At 60.3% G+C, this 21416-nt stretch overlaps 1 protein-coding gene across 7 annotated transcripts in view; it reads right to left on the reverse strand.

Moving 5' to 3' along the window:
• Positions 1–1552: 1552 nt before the first annotated feature.
• The window catches only part of ZFPM1 (zinc finger protein, FOG family member 1), a 135690-nt gene continuing 115826 nt past the window's right edge, over positions 1553–21416 (reverse strand). For all 7 annotated transcript variants that reach the window (XM_050922586.1, XM_050922584.1, XM_050922589.1 and 4 more), the window contains 6 exons: positions 9875–9977; positions 8161–8370; positions 7387–7611; positions 6428–6523; positions 5805–5954; positions 1553–4891 (listed from right to left, as the gene is read on the reverse strand). In XM_050922586.1, the coding sequence (XP_050778543.1) occupies positions 2442–4891; positions 5805–5954; positions 6428–6523; positions 7387–7611; positions 8161–8370; positions 9875–9977 (3234 nt within the window). In that variant the 3' untranslated portion in view covers positions 1553–2441. The remainder of the gene's footprint in view (positions 4892–5804; positions 5955–6427; positions 6524–7386; positions 7612–8160; positions 8371–9874; positions 9978–21416) is intronic.

Consider the following 21416-nt stretch of genomic DNA (forward strand, 5'->3'; position numbering starts at 1 on the left):
AAAGGGATCCCGGGCCACAAAAAGCAGGCTGCAGCTGGAAATATGAAAAAAGCGCCTTCTCTCTGGCGATGCTGGTACCCCCTAGAGCCAGCGGGGGAGGAGGGGAGATCCCAGCTAGACTCAGAGTATGCTTTGCCCGCCCGGCTTTGGGGCTCTGCCAGCACATTTTGAGGATGCTAAGGACCTCCCCATTTAGCACCTGGCCCAGCCACGCTACCCTGGCCAGTTTCATCTGGCCTGTTTCCAGTGAGTATCCCTGTCTGGTTCCCCCAACCCCTCCTCAGCCAGCACTAGGGGGCAGTGCGTACAATTGCCCCTGCCAGCAGCTCTCCCTGTTACTGCTAAACCAGCAGCTGTGATCAAATGCCTTTCAAAGGGATCTAAACCATCAGGCCTCCTTCTTCAACTGTGGGAAGGCTGAGGATGGGGGTGCTTTCTGCCCTCCCACCGCCCTTACGTTGCAGCCCCTTCCCTCCCCAGCTGCAGCCATTCACTGGGGCTCTGATGCTCCCCCCTCCTCCATTCTGGCAGAGTCCTGGGCCAAGCAAGTGCTGTGGGGTAACCAGCACCTCTCACCTTGAGGTCACATGGCTGAAGAGTTAGTGTCACGTGGCCAACACTCCACACGATATCCGTGCAAAGAGCAGGCATGTTGGATAGCTCCCGGCTGGGTTTGAGGGCAGCCTTATGCCCCGTATAGAGACCACCCGCAGGCACTTCTACAGGCCTGTGTGACAGCTGCCCACTTGGCCGACACACGGGGGCTTCCCCAGCTAAAAACACAAGAGCCAGGCCCTGTCCCGACCTCTATCGCTGTGGATCAGGCACCAAAGGCTTCCGGCAACGCACACGGCCCAGGAGGTGACCCACAAGCATGCTGTGCGAGCCCCTCTGGACACACATGGGGGGACACAGGTTCATTAGACATATTTATTTATGTACATGCTTATACACACACGTGTAGGTTTCATTCTCATCTTCAGTGCTGTCTTGTTTCTTGTTCCAGTCCCCCTTGGTTTTACTCACCCGCCCCACCCCGGCACAGGCTCGATGGGGGATGAGAGGGGGCCCACAGGACGCAGGGAGCTCTGGAGAAAAGACCCAGAGGGTGGCTCCAAAGAAGAATGGGGCCTGGGCCTCAGGGGGAGGGGTCTGTGAGCCGCCAGCCGTGGATGCCCTTGCCCGGGCCCCCAGAAAGGAGAATCCAGGCATCACTGCTATGGCTGTGCTGTGCAGGGGGCAGCCCCTTCCAGAAGGGAGTCTGCAGACAGGTGGGGAGGGGGGATATTTGCCCAGATTCCTGTTCTCTCCTGCTAGCTCTGAGAAACCAACCTAGTGCCCTCACCAGCCTGCCCTCGCCCTAGCAAGAGCGAAGAGCCACCAATACCTCCAACCTCATCCTAGGGCACAGCGCTGCCCGGGCACAGCTTCCACCAACTCCACTGGGGCCCCACGGGCAGCAGGATTCCACCGCGAAAGGGGACATGCCCTAGAACTGTCCCCGTGCCCAGGGGCACAGTCTGGGTGAACAACTGGGCACCGGTAGAGGCATTCAGGTCGATGCAGAAGAAGTTGGCACCCAGGGATACCCAGTGCTGTGCTAAGGGTGCCAGGCAGCCTCCCTGAGCTGCCTATGCCAGCGCAAGGCTCTCAGCCAGTGGCCAAAGGATTGGCAAAGGGGAGAATGAGGCTAGTGCTCCCCTAAAGGATTTCTGGGCCCAAGGGACACAAGCTGGCGAAGGGTTTTCTGCTCAAGCCCCTTCGGCCTGTGCTGCCAACACCCCCTGCTATTCCAACAGGCTGTTTACGAGCCGGCCTGGCCCAGCGGGTCTCAGCGCAGGGCTGGGAGTCAGGGGAGCTGGGCTGTATACCAACTTCCTGCATGACCTGGGGAGAGAATCCGTGCCTCAGTTTCCCCATCTCCAAACCAAAGTGCCAAACCACCTGTTGGATGCTGATTGAGAGAGGCTGGAGCGAGGCCTGGGAGAGGGAAGGAGAGAATCGAATTTCTGCATATTTGTCCCCAAACCTAGAAAATCGCCTTGACCAGCACTGGGGAGCAGGGAGGCAGCCCAAGCTGCAGAACCAACACCGAGTCAGAACGAGACCCCTGCAGTGGGCGGGTGTGTCGGGGAGAAGGTGGGCGAGGGGGGGCTGCCTTTCGACATACACAACCCAGAGCTCAAAACTGCAGTAGCAGGGAACACTCCCTCCCTCCAGCTTGTGTAACACACAGGGGGGCAGCATGTAGCCATGGGCATGGGTCCAGCGCAGGCTGGGTGTGTCCGTCTCTCACCTCAGTGGACACTTTCAGCAGAGCCGCCCCCTCGCCCCCTGTTCCAGCCTCCTGCAGGGCCCTGGCTTGGGGCGAGTCCTGCTTTAGATTCCATCGCCGGGCCAGAGCCAGCGGCCATGGGGTGTGAACTGGGGTGGAGCAGGGCTCACTTGACGTGCTCGGCGGCGTGGGAGGAGCAGTAATACTTCTTGTGGGCAATGAAGGTGGACAGGCTGCTGAACTTGATGTTGCAAAGGCGACAGTACCTGTGGTTGCCGTTGGGGACTGGGCTGGGGAGGGCCTTGCTGGGCGCGGTCTGCACGCTTTTGTCCGTGTAGCCGGACGTGAGCCCAGGCTCTCTCAGAGCCTCAGGCACTGGTGACACGTTCAAAGGGGTGGCGGGCGAGATGGGCAGGCTGGGTCGGGGGGAGCCTGCGGGCAGGGGGCTGCCGTTGGAGGCCGAGGAAGCGGTGAGCTCCTTGCCGTTGAAGCTGTCCTTGCGGAGCCTGGCGAGGGGCTGGGGTGGGGAGGCCGCGGGCAGGGGCGGCAGGCTGCTCTCCGGAGCGCAACCGGCCGGTGTCCTGGCGGCAGCTTGAAGCACGGCCTCTGGCAGTCCGGGGCCCACCCCTGGCTTGGCTCCGAGGAGCCCGTGGGCATTACGGAAGTGCTCGATCAGGTCTCCCTTGACGGCCCCATTGAGTGGGCAGTAGGGGCAGCCGGCCAGCGGGACCTTGGCCCCCATGAGGGGGAGGGCTTTGGGGCTGGTGTAGCGCTGCAGGGAGTCCACGCCGGAGGCACAGGGGTACGTGGCTGGCAGGGCCATGGGTTTGGCCACCAGGGCCCCGGGGCTTGCTGACAGCACTGCCTTCTCTACCTTGACCCGCACCCTGTCAGTCTCCTCGCCCGGTATGTCCGGGCTCTCAGGGGCACCACTGCCCCGGCCTTTCAAGGGGGGGGGCACGGGCCCCTTGATCTGGTGCAGCTGCTGCAGGGTGCCGGCCTGAAGGGGCACAGCGGGGCAGTAGTACTTCTTGTGGGCCAGGTAGCTGTCCAGACTGTTGAAGCTGATGCGGCAGGCCGTGCACTCATGGTAGTCCGCCAGGGGCGGCAGTGAGGTGGGCAGCACCTCGCCCTGCAGCCGGGGCTTCTTGCTCAAGTCAATGGGGCCGTCGGCATCGGGGCTGGAGCTGGGGGAGGGGGCAGCGCTATGGACCTTAGCCACAGAGATGAGAGCCGACAGCATGGGAGGGACCTCGGGCTGGGTGCCCCCTGCCAACGGGTCTGCGGCGCCCGCCAGGCCCCCGGCCAGCTGCTCAACCAGGTGGTGGGCTGGTCCCAGGGCAGGGCTGGCGGCGCCGTGGATTTCGTAGAGTTTGCGGCGCTTGCGGGTGCGGACGGGCTGGTGCAGGAAGGGCACCTTGGGGGCGCTGGGCCGGCGCAGGGGCGGGTCGTGGCGCGAGGCACAGTAGAAGCGCTTGTGCACCATGTAGGTCTCGTGGCGGCTGAAGCAGATGTTGCACGCCTCGCACACTGTCTTGCTGGGGTCGTCGTCCGCGTCATCCACCGAGCTGCTGGGGCTCTGGCTGTCCTCGCTGACCCGGCCGGCCCCGTCCGCCTCGGGGGAGCCTGCCTTGGCACCGGCACCGCCCTCCTCCACCTTGATCTCCGGCTTGGCCTCTGCGGCAGGGGCAGCTGGGCTGGCGTCCCTCTCAGCCTCCCCTTCCTGCGAGGGCGGCCCCTGGCCTTCGACAGCAGCGGGCGGCTGGGGTGAGAGCAGAGCTCCGGGCGTGGCCGGGCCCTTGGGGGTGGTGGGAGGGGCTCTGGCCTTGCGGGCGCTGGACGGGCTATCCTCGGCCAGGTGGCGGCTGGAGCAATAGAGGCGCTTGTGCACGTAGTAGTTGTTGATGTTGTTGAAGGTGATCTCGCACTCGAAGCAGGTGGCGCCCTTGGGCACCGGGGTGCTGGGGTAGAGGGCCGGGGGCACCGTGCCGTGCCCCTGCTTGAGCCGGCTGTGCACCAGTTCGGACATCTTGGCCAGGATCTCGGAGGCCTGGGGCATGACCGTGGCCTCGTGGCCGAACATGTACTGGGGCAGGAAGACGGTGCCGCTGGCTGTGCCCACCCCTGGCTCACTGGGCACCGGGCTAGACCCCGGCGTGGGGCTGGCAATCTCCGACTTCACCTTCACCGAGTGCAGGCTGCGTGGGGACGAGGCCCTAGAGGAGGCTTCCGGCTCCGACCTGGGGCTGGCAGCCGGCTCTGCCGGGGAGATGCCTTTGGCCACCTCACCCTCCCCTCCAGGGCTGTCCGTGGGCTCCTCCTTGATCCTGAGGGGTGGTGCCACCTCACTCGAGGAAGACGAGGCTAAGGGGCAGCCTTCTGCATGGCGGGGCCTGGCCTCGCCATTCTCCACCTCGTCCTCCAGGGATGGCTTCACCGCCGGGGTGTTGGCAGGGGACTCCGGCTGTGCCAGGGCTGATGTGGGCTCTGCCCCTCCGAAGACAGCGGGCAGCGGGCCATGCAGTACCACGTGCTGCCGGAGGCTGGCCAGGCTGTCGGCCACAGAGCCGCAGAGACTGCACTTCAGGATGGGGGTCCCGCTCGGCTGGCTCGGACCTGTCAGTGGGGAGGGAATGTGGGGGATCAGTGTGTGATTCCTGCCTGGCCAGGCCCTGTGAACTGTGGGGGCTGAACAGGCCCCATGACCTACCCAAGCCCCCTCAGTGGGCAGGAACCACAGGCCCAGCCACGTGGCTGCGTTTCTTAGGGCCGGGAGATTCTCCTCCCTCACTCCTTTCCCTCCCACCCTGCTGGATCCCATCTGGAGCAAGTGCAGGGCGCTCAGTGACCCAACCCCACTGGCCGGAGGCCTGGAGCGGACAGCACTGCCTGGCGAGGGGCACAAGCAGGGGGCCTACAGGATATGCCTCTGGATGGCAAACGTCTGCCCTGCCCCAGGGCCAACTCTGCCCCAGGGAGCCGGAGTTCCCATGGGCCTGGGGGGCAGGGCAGGGGCAAGGTAGGTGCCCTGCGAGCCTGAGTCAGCCCTGGGGTTAAATCCGCCTGGCAGCTGAGACCCCAGGCCCAGCTCTCCTGTCCCCTGGAAGCCTCTGTCTGGAATCACTAGAGAAGGGCAGGGCCATTTCCCAGGGCCCTGGTGCTGATCGTTTGCTTCGCTCGTCAGTTTCAATTTCCGAGGGGTTCTGCACAAATAACCCCTGCCATGCGGGGTGATCACAGATCATTTCGATCCAGTTTGGGGCCAGCACTCTGTCCACACTGGCATGAGGCAATTCCAGCCGGGGAAGCCCAGCCCAAGCCAGGAGCTCCAGCGGGCTGGGCTTCCCCGGCTGGAATTGGAGCTCCAGTACAATCGACACAGGCAGACGAGTTGGGGCAGGGGCTATGGGCCAGGCAGTTTAACATCGGCAATGACGCCCCTCAGCGCCTCTGGGCTCCCCATGCCTGGCAGACTAAGGCCAGCTCTGCCACCCTTGGGCACGCTGGGCCTGGCACAAGAGGGACTCACCTGGCGCCAGCGGCTTGGCGGCTGGGAGCCCGGGCCCAGGGGAGTACACCTCGCCCTTGGAGCCTGGCTGGCAGATCATGTGGTTGGTTACCAAGTGGCTGTACAGGATGTCCCGGGTGGTGGAGATAAAGCCGCAGCTGTGGCAGACTCCTGCAGTCACAGGAACAACGACAGCGAGAGGAAGAGCTGTGAAGGCGATCGCTGCCGGCGAGCTTCACAGCGGTCGTGCGGGACTCTGGCTGTGCTGCAGCTAGGGGGCGTGACGGCGGCGCGCTGCCAGCTTGGGGTGAGCTAGCTCAGGTCCCAGCAGCCGTGAAGGCACAGCCGCCTAGGCCAGCCGCCTGAGCACGTACCCAGGCTCCCAGCAGTGGCTCCGAGCTGGCAGTGTAGACATCCCCACTCCCACTCAGCACTGCGAGAGCTCTGGAGCAGGTGAACTGCACTGTTTGTATTTCCAGCTGGGGAGAGTCCCGATCTGACACCCTGATCCCACCAAGATGGGCTCCCAACTCCTCCTCCCTCCCCAGCACGTTGTTAAGCAGAGCCTCAGCGTGCAGCTCCCTGCTGCGTGGCGAGCCAGCCACAGGGGACACGGCGACCCAGAGCCCAACCGAGGGACCCACCGTTCAGAGTGTCCGTGTGCACCTTCAGGTGACGCTCACAGTTGGCTTTCGTGGTGAAGGCGGAGAGGCAGATCAGGCACACGAACGGCCTCTCTCCTGAAAGGCAGAGAGACGAGCGTGAGAACACGTGCTGCTCCCTGCCCCCATCAGAGCCTGCGCGCCCAGGCCCTGGGATGCCCGGCAGCAAGACCCCAGTGCAGTGCAGCCCCCCTCGGCCACACAGCTAATGGGAGCAGGGGAACTGCTGGCATGCGGGTCTCAAAGCTTTGAGGGGGACGACTGGGAGGTCCCAGTGTTAAAGATGGATGCACAGTACTGCAGTGGTGGGGCTCTGCCAGAGAGATGATTGACAGCTCCCCAGTGGGGCAGCCCCACCCTGCCCCTGGAGGATGCAATGGGCTCACTGCTCATTTGACTCCATGTGCCAAGGGAAGCTGTGCCTGGGAGCATGGAGGGGTCACGGGCTGGCTGGCCTCATCCCGACCAGAGGCTGCAGTCACACGGCCAGGGGGAGGAAGACAATTCTGGCTTGCAGAGAATTTCCGAATCTCAGCATTATCCTCTGTGACCAGGGATGACCGGTCTCCGCCCAGCTCCACGAGGCTCTGGGACGTGTGGCATTGAACGCCAGCACGGCACCTCTTCCCTCCACCCCGGGCTGGGAACGGCTAGAGCCACCGCCAGCCACAGGCCTGGGAGGATGTGTGACAGCACAGGCTGTGATGGGCTGACATGAGTCTCTCTCTCTCCCTGCTAGGGAACAAAGCAGGAGATGGCACAGGAGGATTCACGGCCCGCAGACCTGCGCTTTGATCCTGCCCCCAACGATCCAGAGGCTAAAGGCTTTCCCCTGCATCACAGCCCCCGCCCTCGAGCCAGCCAGCCCCCCAGCCTGGCTTGAAGCTACACACCCTCGAGCCCTGTGCCACCTCCCTGGGCCTTGCCGGGGTCGCCCTTACCGCTGTGACTGCGCATGTGAATCTCCAGGGAGCTGGCACTGGGGCAGCTCTTCTTGCACTGCGGGAAGGGGCAGACGCGCTCGTTGGGGTAGGTCTCCTTGGGCTTCTCGTCCACGGCGGGCGAGCTGGAGCTCTGGCGGCTGGCGCAGTAGTACATGAGGTGGGCCTGCAGGTTCCGCTCGCTCCGATACCAGATGCCGCAATCCTTGCAGGGGAAGACATCCTCTGCCAGGGGAAGCCACGTTAAAGAAGGGGAGAAGGGCAGAGGTGATCACGAGTCCCCTCCCTCAAGCCCAGGGCAGATCCTGGCCAAGGTGGGCCCAGCAGGGTCATGGAGCATCCTGTCTAGGGAACAGCCAAGCATCTCCCCGGGACACGCTCCTTGTGATGGCAGTTGGTGGAAAGGGTTAAATCAATGCTACTTCAGACGAGCAGCACTTCTCTATCCTCCCTTCGCCTCAGAGCCCTGCCGAGACCCTGTTCAGTCCCCGACCCCGGGAGCGAGGTTCCACTCAGTTTTAGAGATAGGGAAACCGAGGCCCAGTTCAGGGGAGCATTGCCCGGGGCAGAGCTAGGAACAGCACCCAGAGCAAACCCTGCTCATGGCATGAAGCTGAGGGATGATCTGTTGCCCTGGATTGCTGGAGGGCAGGGTCCAGCCTGATCGCTCTGGGGTGGTGAATTCTGTGATGCAGGTGGGTGTCTGCCGGGAGCCAGGCGGAGGACAGCTGGATCGTTTCCCGCAGGGTTGCCCGGTGGCTGCTGCTGACTTACTGTTAACGACAGCTGTGGCCAGGATGGCTGCCATGCCCGCCTGCTGGGGCAGAAGCTGTATGTCCGCATGCAGCATGGCTGGGTAGGTGGAGTCCCCGGGCTCCGATTTCACGGTGTGGTTCGGGATGCCCTGCGGCTCGGCCATAACGAAGGCACTCAGCAGCTCCTTTTCCACAATGGCCTGGGTGGTTTTGCACCAGATCAATTCACCTAGAAGGCAAAGCTTTGGTTACAGGAGCGCTGAGCATCCTCTGTCCGCCCCAGTGCCCCTTGCCTCAGTGCTGGGAGGGGATGGGCAAAGAGAAAAGCTTTCCATCTAGGGACAGATCAATGGTGTAATGACCTTGAAAGCCTGGCCAATGTAGCACACAGTGGATGCACCAGAGGAAAGGGTAAATCCAGCACACATAGCACCTCACTGTGTAGCACTATGCAAGGGGAGGACACTTCTTCCTGACCTCAACTGATGATCTACTTATGCCCTGAAGCATGAGGATGGATGCCCCCAGCAAGCTTCTTTTAGCAAGTGTGACTGCAGGGGCTGCCTGAGCCTGATAGAGTGGGGATCCCTCAAAGCTGCTCTGGCTCTGTGTGCTCAGAACTGCAATGCCAGCGAGCCCATGAAGCAGGAGCCCGGGGCTGCAAAGCCTTCTGGATAACGACATGCAAATGAGAAACGCCAGATTGTTTTAAAGGCGCAAAACAGCTGCCTCTCCAGCATATAGCACAGACTCTGGAAAACCAGTTCTACCCTCTGATCCCATCCGCCCAAGAAAAATTGCCAAGCGTTGAGAGGTGAGCTTACAGTCGCCAAGGGTTTCAGCTGCCTTTGTACAGTAGCTCGTAATACCCACAATTGCCTGGAGGTGGCAGTGTCAGCACGTGCTGAGGCTTAGCTGATTATAGTGGCCTATTCACACTTAAGGCTGGACCTCTCCCTGCCCAGCTGCTAATGGCCTGCAAACCAGGGAGCCCCCAGGAGGGCCCCTCTCCAGGGGAACAGTTGCCCAGCCGCCAGGAGGCTGGGGAACAGTCGCCCCAGGACTTCTAGCTGTGGAGCAGAGAATACAGACGGCGAGGGAGACCGATGTAGGGCAGTGGGGAGAGATGGGACGGTGACCCGATGGGAACTAATAGCTCTGTCCCCCTCCCATCCCAGGAGCCTTCCCCCCCAGCCATGCTCAGCCCAATTGTCAGCAAGCGCCTTGGCTCTATAAAGAGGACGGCGGCCCTGTGGCTGGCACGACACACCCACGTCCTGGGCACAGTGAGCCGTGCTCCCTGCTCACGGCCCGGGCTGGGCTTCTGGGGGGACAGCCTAGCGAGCTGGGCTGCGTTAGCACGGATCAATAGTTCCAATCACAGCGGGCTTTCTGCCACTGACGCTCTCCCGCAACGAGCCGCAACCTGCAGGCACAGGGCGTGGACTGGTGCAGGGAACCAGCCAGTGAAACTGACCAGAACCAGAGCGTCAAACTGACGGGCACTCATTTGCCTGCCTGAGCCGAGTGACGGGCAGGACGTGATGAGCAGTAGCTGCAGTTACTTTCTGCCAGGCCTGACAACCTGGCCCAAAGGAGTGTGTTTGTGGGGGGAATAAATCTGATTTTCAGAGTGACGCTGGCCCTTTAAACATGAAAGTCCCCAGTGGACAGGATGTGGTAGGTGCAAGAAGTGGCCAGCTGGCTTGCTACACAGCACGTGTAATACCAACCCTTCCTGTAGATCACCGAGTTGGCGTCGGCTTCTCCGGACACCAGAGGCAGCCTGGACAGCCAGCAGCGCTCGTCCCCCAGCATCAGTGTCACAGGCGGACTCTGCCAACAGGGGAAACACAGGAGAGAAGACGCGAGTGAATGTAGGGCTGTTGCTGACCCATCCCAGCAGGGAGCAAAACAAGCCCTGACCCAGCTACCTCTGTGGGGTACCCACTCGCCTGTGCCCCAATGGTAAGAGCCCAGCCGTGGAGGTCCTGGGGGTGGGGGACACACAGAAGGAGGGGAGAGCCCCAGAGTTGAGCTCCTCCTGGCAGGATCTGGGGACTGTATAAGCCCCACCCCCATTCTGTACGTAGGCACTGCTGTGGCAAGTTCTCCTGGGGTGCTGAGGCATGCGAAGAGGCACGCATGGGCTCTACGGGGATTGATGTGGGGGAGAAGGAGCTGCTGGCCAGGCCAGCATAGGGAACTGGAGAGCTCTGGGGGCACAGAGCTGCCAGCACTACTGTAACACCCCCGCAGGGAAGCTCAGCCCCAGGCAGCTGCGGGGTGTAGAGCAGCAGGACAAGGCCACCCCTTGGGGGTGGGTGAAGAGGAGACAGGCTGGGGGTACGAGACTGTTGGGAGGGGGCACTGACTTGCCTGGCTGACCCACTCAAAATTGGACTCGTTTGCAATGTCTCCGTATTTACGGTAGGGTATGTGCATGCTTGGATACACGCCCACACGTACATACAAGAGACCCCTGCATCCCCAGCATGCGTACCGCTTGCTGCAGAACTCGGCCCTAGGATGAGCTGTCGCATGCACACTACCCGCCACTGAGATCATCTCATCTGGCGGCCAAATTGCACTGACTCCCGAGAGTCACTCCTGACCCAGGCCCCTCCGTTCCCCAGACCTTCAAGATTCCCTCCCTGCCCTGCCCTGAGTAGCTGGATGCTGGGTCTGAAGCCATTCTGAGTACGGAAGATGCAGCCAGGCACCAGCCCAGGTTACCACTCAGCAACGGTGCAGCATTTGCATCGGCCAGTCGCTGCTGCAGCATCAAACAGGGACAGATGTGCGGGGTCTGAGAGCCCTCGGGGTCCTCTCCTGTCACACCAATCTCAGGGCATTGGATCAGGACAGCCCCAGCACCGAAGGGTGGAGCCCCACCCCGACTCCCCCACCTGCACCCTCCTTCCGCTTGGAGGTAGGTGGGCTCCTCTCGGCCCCCCTCTCCGCAGTCCTGGATCAGCTCCCAGCAGCGTCCTCCCCACAGAGCGGCTGGGGAACCCCTCCCATTTGATCGACCTCGGCCCCGTTCCCCAGAGCCAGCTCTGCTGATTGTCCCACGAGGTGAGCCCAGGGCATTGAAACACTTCGCCTAGGTCTGTGCCTGACCAAGCTACACTGCACATGGATCCAGATCAGCCCCTCCCCCTGGCCCACTGCCATTACGGGCATCAGCAATACTGCAGCGTGCCGTGCAGGCCGCTGGCCAGCCGCCCCTCCGGCACCACGCGCTGCTGGCGTGCTCTGCACTCGCGCTGACAAGCATGTTATTTCCTCTGCTGCTTAACTCGGGGTCTAACAATCCCGCGTGCCCCCTGCACAGGAAACACTCGCATCACCTCTGGCCTTGGCGTAGCGCCAGTGCTGGGGGCAGAGAGGAAGAGAAGGGAGGGACTGTCTTTGCTTGTCCTGGTGTTAGCAGGATTCCAGTAGGCATCTGCCAGCAGGGGTGGGCATCACAGAGCACTCTGCATCCTCGCAGAGTCAGTGCTGGGCCCCGGGTTCACATGCCACGCACTGCCGCGGCCTCGGGGATCCGACGGGGGCGAGAAAACGTTTGCACAGGCCACGTGGTGGCAATAGCAGACCATGAAGCACCGGGGACCGATGCTGCCCCCTACCGCTGTGGTAGGGGGCAGCCATCTGCCTTGTAGAACCTGCCCCTGCCATCACGGGCATGAGGGAGACGTGGTTGTGTCACGCTGACTCTTCCTGACTAAACATACCCAAGACACCACCTCTGTGCACAGGAAAAGGCCAACAAGACACGTGGGACCCCCCACCAGAGCCAGTTACACCCAGCCCCACCATGCCCTTCTGAAAGGTGGAGAGACGGGCCTGGCCTCCACCGGGCCCTGTCGGCTGATAACCAATGGCTCTGCCAGCAGGTTCGGGAGAGGAGTCCCAAGCGAGGGGCCTGGCTGATCACAAAGAACGCTGGCGCCCAGAGGCCTGGCTGATCACATGTGCCATGGCCAGACGGCGAGGAGAGATGGTGCCTCTCCAAGGGCTGGAGCCCACGCCGTGGAGGGTTTGCACAAGGGGAGCCTGCCTTTTCCAGCTGCTCCTGTGGGCCCCGCCAGATAATCTGAAAAATGCAGAGGGAGGCTGGCCTCAAAGCCAACCCCCCAGAACAGCTCAGCTAAGATGCTAGCACTTGGGGCGTTGGCCAAGCTGGGAGCCTCACTGAGCACTGTCCTCACGTGCCCCTTTGATCACAGCCCCATGAGCTGCTCTCACTGGGGACAGGGCCCTTGGGGGAGCAGCAGAGCCAGGCCAGCACTTCACAGGGCACCGGGTGCCTGCAGAACGCATGCCTTCATCTGTGTAGCTTAACAAAGAGACGGTTAAAGGGTGGCTTGATCGCAGTACCTACACGGGGAACCAATATTTAACCTAGCCGAGAAAGGGCTAACGCGATCCAGTGGCTGGGAGCTGAAGCCAGACAAATTCAGAGAGTAATTAACCACTGGAACAATTTACCAAGGGTCACGGTGGATTCTCCAGCACTGGCAGTTTTTAAATTGAGGCTGGGATGTTCCCCTAAAAGCTCTGCTCTGGGAATTACTCGGGAGCTGTTCTCTGGCCTGGGCTATACAGGAGATTAGAGATGATCACAGTGGTTCCTTCTGGCCTTGGAATCTAGGAGTTTATGGACTGACTGAAGGCAGCAGGCTCCGGCCCACAGCACCGTGCTGCTTTCGGGGCAGGGACTGTATTTGTACAGCGCCTGGCACATTGGGGGTCTGCTCCAGGATTGGGGCTCCCAGCCATTACAATAATACAAAACCCAACAACTATCCCAGCAGGTTCAAGCATGGGCAGAGGGACACAGGGATGCCCCATCTCTAGGGAGCCACAAGTTTTCAGTCCAGCTTTATTCACCCCACCAGTTACACACCAGCTTCTCCCAGGCGACCAGTTCATGGCATCGTCCCGGACCAGGTTGGCTGGCTCCCAAGCTGTGCCACCAGCGGCGTGAGCACCAAGACAATGCACAAGGGGGAAAGCACCAACACACACCACAGGAGTCGTGTCTGTTGGGGAAGGGCGGGGAGCTTACAAAGAGAAGGGGAGCTCCTCTGGAAGGACCTCGGGGAAAGAAAGAGGCCCCAGTAGCCGGGATGCACCACCCCCGGCAAAGCATCAGGGCTCCAGCAGCATCTGCCTCCCACTCCCTGCTCGTGTCTGGCCTCAGACCAGCTCTGCCTTCACGCATCTCTAATGAATATTAATGAGTAGAGGAGGGAAGAAAAAAAATCTGCCTGATCCTTCGATGGCTGCTGCGGTAACGATATGAAATCTAATTATTCCTCCCAATATTTCTAAACCCTCACACTCCGACTGACAGGTTTGGTCGGTTTAGGCCTTATCACCACAAGGAGCAGAGTGCTCCTAGCGTGATCACACACACACACACACACACACACACACACACACACACACACACACACACACACACACACACACACACACACACACACACACACACACACACACACACACACACACACACTTACTTTTGCTGATGGTGCAGAAAGGATCCTAATTTTTTGTATATATTTAAAAGAAAAGAAAAGAAAAGAAAAGATGTAATGGCCGGAGCAATCCAAGGTCAGAGAGGCGGGTGGGGCTATGGAAATGAGGGGGGTTCAGGCCCCCCCAGGATTGGGCAATGGAATGTGCTCATCTACCCCACACCAGCGAGCCCAGTTAGCTGCAGATACTCCCACTGGCTTTTTCTGCCCCCTCCCCCAAACTAGAGGCAATCCCCAGCATCGGTGCCCAAGAGGAAGCGAGTCCGGCCTGCCCCTGTGGGAGCCACCTGCTGCCTCCCGTGCTGGGCAGGTGTTTGGAAGGGTTAAATATTCGCCCCAGACACAGGAGTTCTGGCTGCATCTGGGAGTGGGTGAATCGTCTCCTGGGAGTGGGAGGAGCGCATGCGCTGGCATCCCATGAGCTGCATTCTGGGATTGTCCCGGGCGAATGGGGAGGTTGCTGACAGCCCCTAAGTGCCCCAACCCGCTGCCTGCTAGGACATAAGAGTCCTTGGACGTACTGCTCTGTATGGAGCCTCCCAGCATCGAACCTTCTCTTGCCGCATAAGACTCCCCCCCTCGCCCAGTGCCTGTGAGCTCCGCCATGGCCCAGGCCACCTGAGCAAACCCCTCTACTGCCTAACCAGCCCAACAACCATCTGACCCCAAACTGGTTCCCACGGCCCGGCCCAGAGACCCTCTGATCCCAAACGGCCCTTCAGCCCAGCCCAGGACCCCAAACCAGCCCCCCAGGCCCGGCCCAGAGACCCTCTGATCCCAAACGGCCCCCCTCAGCCCAGCCCAGGACCCCAAACCAGCCCCCACGGCCCGGCCCAGAGACCCTCTGATCCCAACCGGCCCCTGCGGCCCAGCCCAGGACCCCAAACCAGGCCCCATGGCCCGGCCCAGAGACCCTCTGATATCAACCGGCCCCTGTGGCCCAGCCCAGGACCCCAAACCAGCCCCCAAGGCCTGGCCCAGAGATCCTCTGATCCCAAACGGCCCCTCAGCCCAGCCCAGGACCCCAAACCAGCCCCCACGGCCCGGCCCAGAGACCCTCTGATCCCAACCGGCCCCTGCGGCCCAGCCCAGGACCCCAAACCAGCCCTCCGGCCCGGCCCAGAGACCCTCTGATATCAACCGGCCCCTGTGGCCCAGCCCAGGACCCCAAACCAGCCTCCACGGCCCGGCCCAGAGACCCCCTGATCCCAACCGGCCCCTGCAGCCCAGTCCAGGACCCCAAACCAGCCTTCATGGCTCAGGCCAGTGACCCTCCGACACCACACAGGCTCCCACATCGCAACCCAGGAACCCTCTGACCCAAACCAGCGACCCCCTCCCATCCCAGCGACCATCCAACCCCAAACCAGACCCCGTGGCCCAGCCCAACACCCCAAACCGGCCCCTGTGTCACGGCTCTGCGACCTTCAACTGCAAACTGACCCCTGCAGCCCAGCCCAGCAACCCCAAACTGCCCCCCCCGATTCAGCCCAGCCCCCCTCCAATCCCAAATCGGCCCCTGTGGCCTGGGCCACCGTCCTATCCCAAACTGGCTCTGTGATCCCTTGACCCCAAACCGTCTCCCATGGCCAAGCCCAGTGACCCCGAACCACCCCCCATGGCCCGGCCCAGTGACCCTCCAACCCCAAACTGACCCTGCCTCCCAAGTAACCCTACAATAATGAACCGTTCCCCAGGGTCCCACATAAAAAGTGACCCCTGCTGCCTAGTGCTGCTGAGGGAGCAAGCAACAGCCACGCGCATACAGAACGGAGGGGAATGGGCTAGAAATCCCCCCCGCCCCCACATTTACACTGGTTTGGTCTAACTGCATCCAAATACAATGGCTCATCTCCCTCCTGCACCCCCATCTCCCCAAATTCAGCAGGGATCAGCCCAGGCCCAGTCTCCCTTTGTGTCCTGGCACAATGCTGAGGACGGATCGGGGAGGAGCAAAGTCCCCCGGCCCCTCTGACTGATGACTGCTGGCCGCCTGGCATGGCTCCCCCTTCACGTGCTCCCGTCTAGCATGACCAGACAGCAAGGGTGAATAATTGGGACCGGGGTGTGGATAATAGGCACCTATATAAGAAAGAAGCCCCAAATATCAGGACTGTCCCTATGAAATTGGGACACCTGGTCACCCTACCCCCGACACGGGGCCATGCTGTGCCTTGGTCCCCCCCACAGCTGCCCGGTGGCTCTCACAACTCTCCTTGTTTTTCTCTTAACAATGAGGTCAGTGTCTCGGTTCTGAACCGGCCCCGATAACCATCAGAAACCCTATCTGCACTGCATCCGCTCGCCAAGCTTTATCTGGGGCAGCGCCGACCCCTGCTCCGCCGCTCAGACACCAGCAGGCACGCCTGGGGCTGGGTGGGGGCAGGGATCGGCCCCACCAGTTAGCCATTAACTTTGGGCCTGGGCTGTCCAGGGCTTTGGGGGAGGGAGACACCTGGGTGGGGGAGGGAGAGGAGAATAAGGATGCAGGCAAGGCAGGGTCAGGCCCTGTTACAGCAAACAGCCTGGGGAGCCCCCAGAGCTGGGCTGGGCAGCTCTGTGGTTCACGGGCACCGGTCCAGGCTGGCTTTGACAGCAGTGCAGAGAATCGGCAAGGAATAGTCACAACACCCGTGTGCCCACCCCTTAGCACAATAGAGCCAGTAACATTCTCGGGGGACCCTAGGCATCCGTGTCCCCATTGTCTGGTGGGGGAGCAGAGCCCAGGCTTAGATCCAATCCCCTGCCAGACTCAGATGGCACCGTGATGCAGACATCTTGCCTGAACGGCAGTGGCCCTGAGCCGGCCCTGCAGGGCTGCTGCACAGGGCTCATAAGCAGAGTGGGACACCTGGATCCTTGTGTCCCAAGCAGAGGAGTAACTCCAGCAGTGGAGACATGCCAGGGCTTTTATCTATGGGGGTAGTGGGCCACCCCTTCCTAGCTGGGTTCCTCTCCAGGGGGGCTGCAGGCCAGGCTGGTTACTTGGCAATGACAAGGTGCAGGACTTCACTTTGCCCTACTACGGGACAGGAGAACCCTGCCTGGTTAGAGCCTAAGGGGAGGCAGTGTTGCCTAGTGGCTCAAGCACTGGCCTGGGACTCCAGAGAACTACCCACCACTGCCACCATCCGATTCTGGACAAGTCACTGCCCCGTTCTGTGCCTCAGTTTCCCCATTTTACAGCTGACGCTGCCCTCCTTTGTAGGGCGGCTGGAGAGTGACAGACAAGAAGTGCTGCATCCGTAGCCCAGCTTGGTGTTAGTATTATTAGGTGGAAAGTTGTGCTGGCCCAGGCTGCACTTTGCATAGTTTGAGCAGATGGCCACGGCCAGCGACAGTGGAGACGGCTTGTGGTGCATCTCTAACAGCAAGGTGACGGGAGCAGGGCATCCCTCTGAAGAGCACTTGCTGTTTGGATGTCACTGTACGCCTGTAAGCATTGGGTGCACCCACGTTTACCCCAGCAGCCAGGGCAGCCTGCCTGCCCCAGAAACTTGGCTGGCCCAGAGTTCCCAAGGCAGATCGGAACTACGCTCCTGCAAAGTGTGACGTCCCCCCAGCTGCCTCCCCGCAGGTCGGGCACAACAATCAGAGCGAGATAGACAAGCCAGGCCTGGAGCATGCGCCCCGCGGCTTGTCCCCGGGCAGGATGGTAGCCTGTAACCAGACGCCCCGGAGAGGCCGTGCTTTGTTCTTCCTCCCCCTCCTCAAAAACAACAAAGGAAAATCGACTGAAGGGCGATAGTCACTATCAGGGATGGAGCTGCGATTCCTTCCTCAGTTCTCTGGGCAGAGATAGGAAGGGAGGCGAGCGGCAGAGAAAAGCAGGGCTGGAAATCATCAACACGGCTCGATAAGGGAGCTGCTGAAATGGGAGCAAAAATATTTAGACAATAAATGAAGTATCCCAAAAGCCGCGCGTATCTTTAAGGAATCAATCATCCTGTACCGGGTGTCTGGACATACGGCGCCAAAGGAGAGATAGCCGCTGAAATGGAGAGATAAGGGTTAATCAAGGATTTAATTCGGCAAAGATAAACAGGGTCTGAGCTAAGAAAAAAGAGAGAGAGAAAGACACAGCCAAGACTTTGTCCCAATATTTCTTGCAAGAACCTTAAAGTTCTGGAAGATCCCACCGCCCCCTCCTGGCTTCTGAAGATATGGTGGGGCCTGGCCAAGCCCCCGCAGCCTCAGGCCGCGGCTGGGAGGGAAGTCCACGGAGGGCACAGCTGTCGCCTCAGCCTGTCCTACTGGAGATGGTGCTGTCTCTGTAAGCTGGGAATCTGTCTCCCCGCGGAGGAGTGGCTGAGCTCCCAGCGAGCCAGGCTGGGCCGTGAGACACACAGACGGCACTGCCAGGACGACTCAAGTGTTGGGATGGCTCGCTGGACAGGTTTCTCCCGGGCTTGGGAGCAGGCTCCCAATCCCGCAGCAAGGACATCTGCTCCCAGCAGCTTGTCTGGTTCAGAGAAGGCTGGGGTGAGGGAATGCCAAGCCATCCCTGCTAGCTTATCTGCCACTCTGCACCCCGCTTCCAAGCTGGCTTTTCCCCTGGTCCTCCCAGTCCATGGAGAAAGGCAGATACTTCTTAGGCTGGCAGCCCCCAGAGCCCGTAAGCTCCTGGCAGATGGCGGGCACCACGCAGATTAATTAATGAGTGGGCTGAATGCAGCACACTCGGAACAGGGGCCTGGAGGCACTGGCTTTACGCCAGGTCTGCCAGTCTGCTCCCACTTTGTACCACCTCCCTTCCCTGGCCTAATGGCCAGTGCTGCAGATGCATCTTCCAGAGAGGAGAGTGGAACACGGTCTCCTCGGAGTCACCATTGCTGCCCCTTGACTGGTTGATGCAGCCATCTGTGACTCACTGGGATGTTCCTATCTGCCCCCCAGCAGCAGTTCTGTGCTGCTTCTCACCCTACGCCCAGTGCAGCTCCCTGGGCTACCAGCATCACCCCCCCCACACAGCAGAAAGGCACCTTGAGTACCACCCGAGCTGGGCAGGGGGCTCTGCCAGCGCACTAAAGTGAGCAGAGTCTGGCCAGGCACATGAGTACCACTGGGGCCGTGACAGCCACAGGCCCCCGACTCAGCCTCGTAACTCACAGCCAGGGAGCCTGACTTGGTTCATTAAAGCAGGTGACTGCTATAGAGACACTCTAGCCCTGCCTCGGGTCTCACACCCCATGTGTATTTATGATACCGTACAGCACTCATTGCACCGTCCATCCACGGAGTGCCGTGATTTCCAAACACTATACATAAAGCCTCAGACATCGCACTCCGATGTGGGCAGGTCAAGAGCATCATCTCAATATTAGTCCTGGGGAAACTGAGCAGAGAAGTGACATAACCGAGGTCACCCTCTGAGTCAGTGGCAGGGTCAGGATTAGAGTTTGCAACCCACAGGCACAGAGCGCGTGAGGCTGCTCTGCATCCCTGCACCCTCTCAGGTAAGACACCAAGCCCGAGCCAAAAGGTCCGCATCCCTTCAGCCCCCAGGGAACTGAGACACCAAAACTGCCCTCCTGAAAGGCACCACTGTCGTGTCTCTGTCTCTTATTTTCCAGTGGCAAATGGGTTCCAAACTCTGTGTGTGTGCTAGTTCTGTGCAGAAACCCTGCTTGCAGTTTAGATCGATCCTTGTATAGTGCCCATGGTCTTTGTTAGGCCATCCCTCTCTCCAGAACCTTTCGACACCGGCTCCCTCGGCTCCCTCAGACCAGAAGAGAAACCCTGTGCTCTCAGAGACATGCACCATGACAATGCACACACAACAACAGTAAGTGGATGTGCAACTTCAGCTGGCAGTTACGCACGCATTTGCTTGAAAATATGGCCTATAACATTACATATATGAGACAAGAAGAGTATGTTACCAAAGCATCGTCAGTTCTTCTACAGTCATACATGCTCCTCCTACCCTCCACCGGGCCAGAACGGGGCAAACTATTAGCAGCGAACAATCTCTTTTTTGACTTTGGCCATTGATTTTTTGTGTGAATTGCCTGGCTCAGCTCCCATGAGTTTGGGTGCACTGGCAGCTACTGGACAAATGTCCAGTGGAAAAACGACATTGTCCACAAACTTCACTGCGAGGATCCAGCAGTCACTATTTGAACCGGGAACAGTTCTGCCTGGCCGTAGGGCACACGGCATTCTTTCAGTTCCCTGACTGGATGAATGTAACTCTGAGTACCTTGCAATTGTGTATTTGCAGGGCTGGGGTGGCCCATGCTTCCAAGTGTGCAGAGAGGCCTGACACGGTGAACTGGACGTGGGCCGCAGATAGTCCTGCTACGGGGACGCACTGTGGCACCCTCCTGGGAGCTGGGCGGCGATGACTGAGCCCTTTGGGAATTCCGGGTGGCTTGCCCTGTACTGCAGCTCTGCCTGGGGCATTTTAATAGAGCAGGAGGGGAAAACTGGTGTGTCCCTCTGGCTGATCCCGCCCACCCTGCATCTGTGGCAGTCCGATGTGAGGACTCCGCGCACACTCCTGCCAGCCACCTCACCCACTGGCTGCTCTCTGAGAGCGAGAACACAAGTGGCCGAGACAGGCACAGCATGGCCCTTGAAAAGGTGAATGAGCATTGGGGAGCCATTTCTGCAGCATTCCCCCAGGTCTAGACAGGTGCAGGTTCCTGGGGGCAGGGAGCTGTAGGTTTGCCAGTCTACGAAGCGCCACGGGCACCTGTAGAATCTGGACCCGTGCTGAAGAACGGGAGGCAACAATGGATTGTGCTCGCTGGCAGGAGCCGGAGAATCCCAAGTGTGCTGCTCTGATCCTGGAGCCATTCCTGCCCCAATGTCCTTGACACTCTACAGAAAGCCTCTGTCATATTCTGCAAGTGCGGACAGAGCTTCCAAGCAGACTAATAAAAGTTTGTGCAGTGCCTGGAAGATCTATCTATCATCCTATGGAACTGGCCAGGCTGATCACAACGTCATGCGTCTGATCAAGAGTACTACAAAGCAAAGAAGAAATTCTAGTGGGGAGGGGGACATGCTCCCCCCGCAGTACATCTGATGAGGGTTAATGAAACGGGGAGGGGGGCGCACACTGAGAGACAAGAGCATGGAACAAGTTTGGCTGGGTCTCTGCACCACTGACAGTGGTGGACTCAGAAATTAAGCCCAGCAGGTAGGAAGCTCCAGCTGGGATTTCAAAAGAGATCACAGGTCTGTTCATCAGCGCACTTCTAAAGCCTGCTGCTGCTGTGATACAGCCCTGCCAGGGTTGGCATTAATGAGATGAATGGAACAGGAGAGATGGCAGCTCGCATCCCGCGTGTGAATGGCCACGTTCCACCACCAGGGAACTGGGGCCTCGGCTTTGTGTTATAATTACACCCAGGTGTTTGGAAGGGACTGGGGGAAAAGGGAGTCAGGCATGCACAAGCTTGGGAGACAGCCGGTGCGGTGGGAAAAGCAAACCTTAAGCCTTGTGCCAAACTGCAGCTTGGGGACAGAACCAGGATGACTCTGTTGTAACGAGAGAACAAACGCAGCCCATCCATCATCTTGACCAGACCTGTGCACTGGGCCCGGCCTTTTCTCAAGGGGGGCTGAGTGCGTGAGATTTTAACCCCTTTCAGTCACTCGCAGAGGGACGGAGCAATTCTCAAGAGCCTGCCAAAGTGAGCGACGAGTAATCTCATCGCCATGGCCAGCCACAGCTCGCACCAAACCTCGCAAGAAAGGCTTCCAAAGAGGGGAC

The sequence above is a fragment of the Gopherus flavomarginatus genome, chromosome 14, assembly GCF_025201925.1.
Source record: "Gopherus flavomarginatus isolate rGopFla2 chromosome 14, rGopFla2.mat.asm, whole genome shotgun sequence".
Taxonomy (NCBI): domain Eukaryota; kingdom Metazoa; phylum Chordata; order Testudines; family Testudinidae; genus Gopherus; species Gopherus flavomarginatus.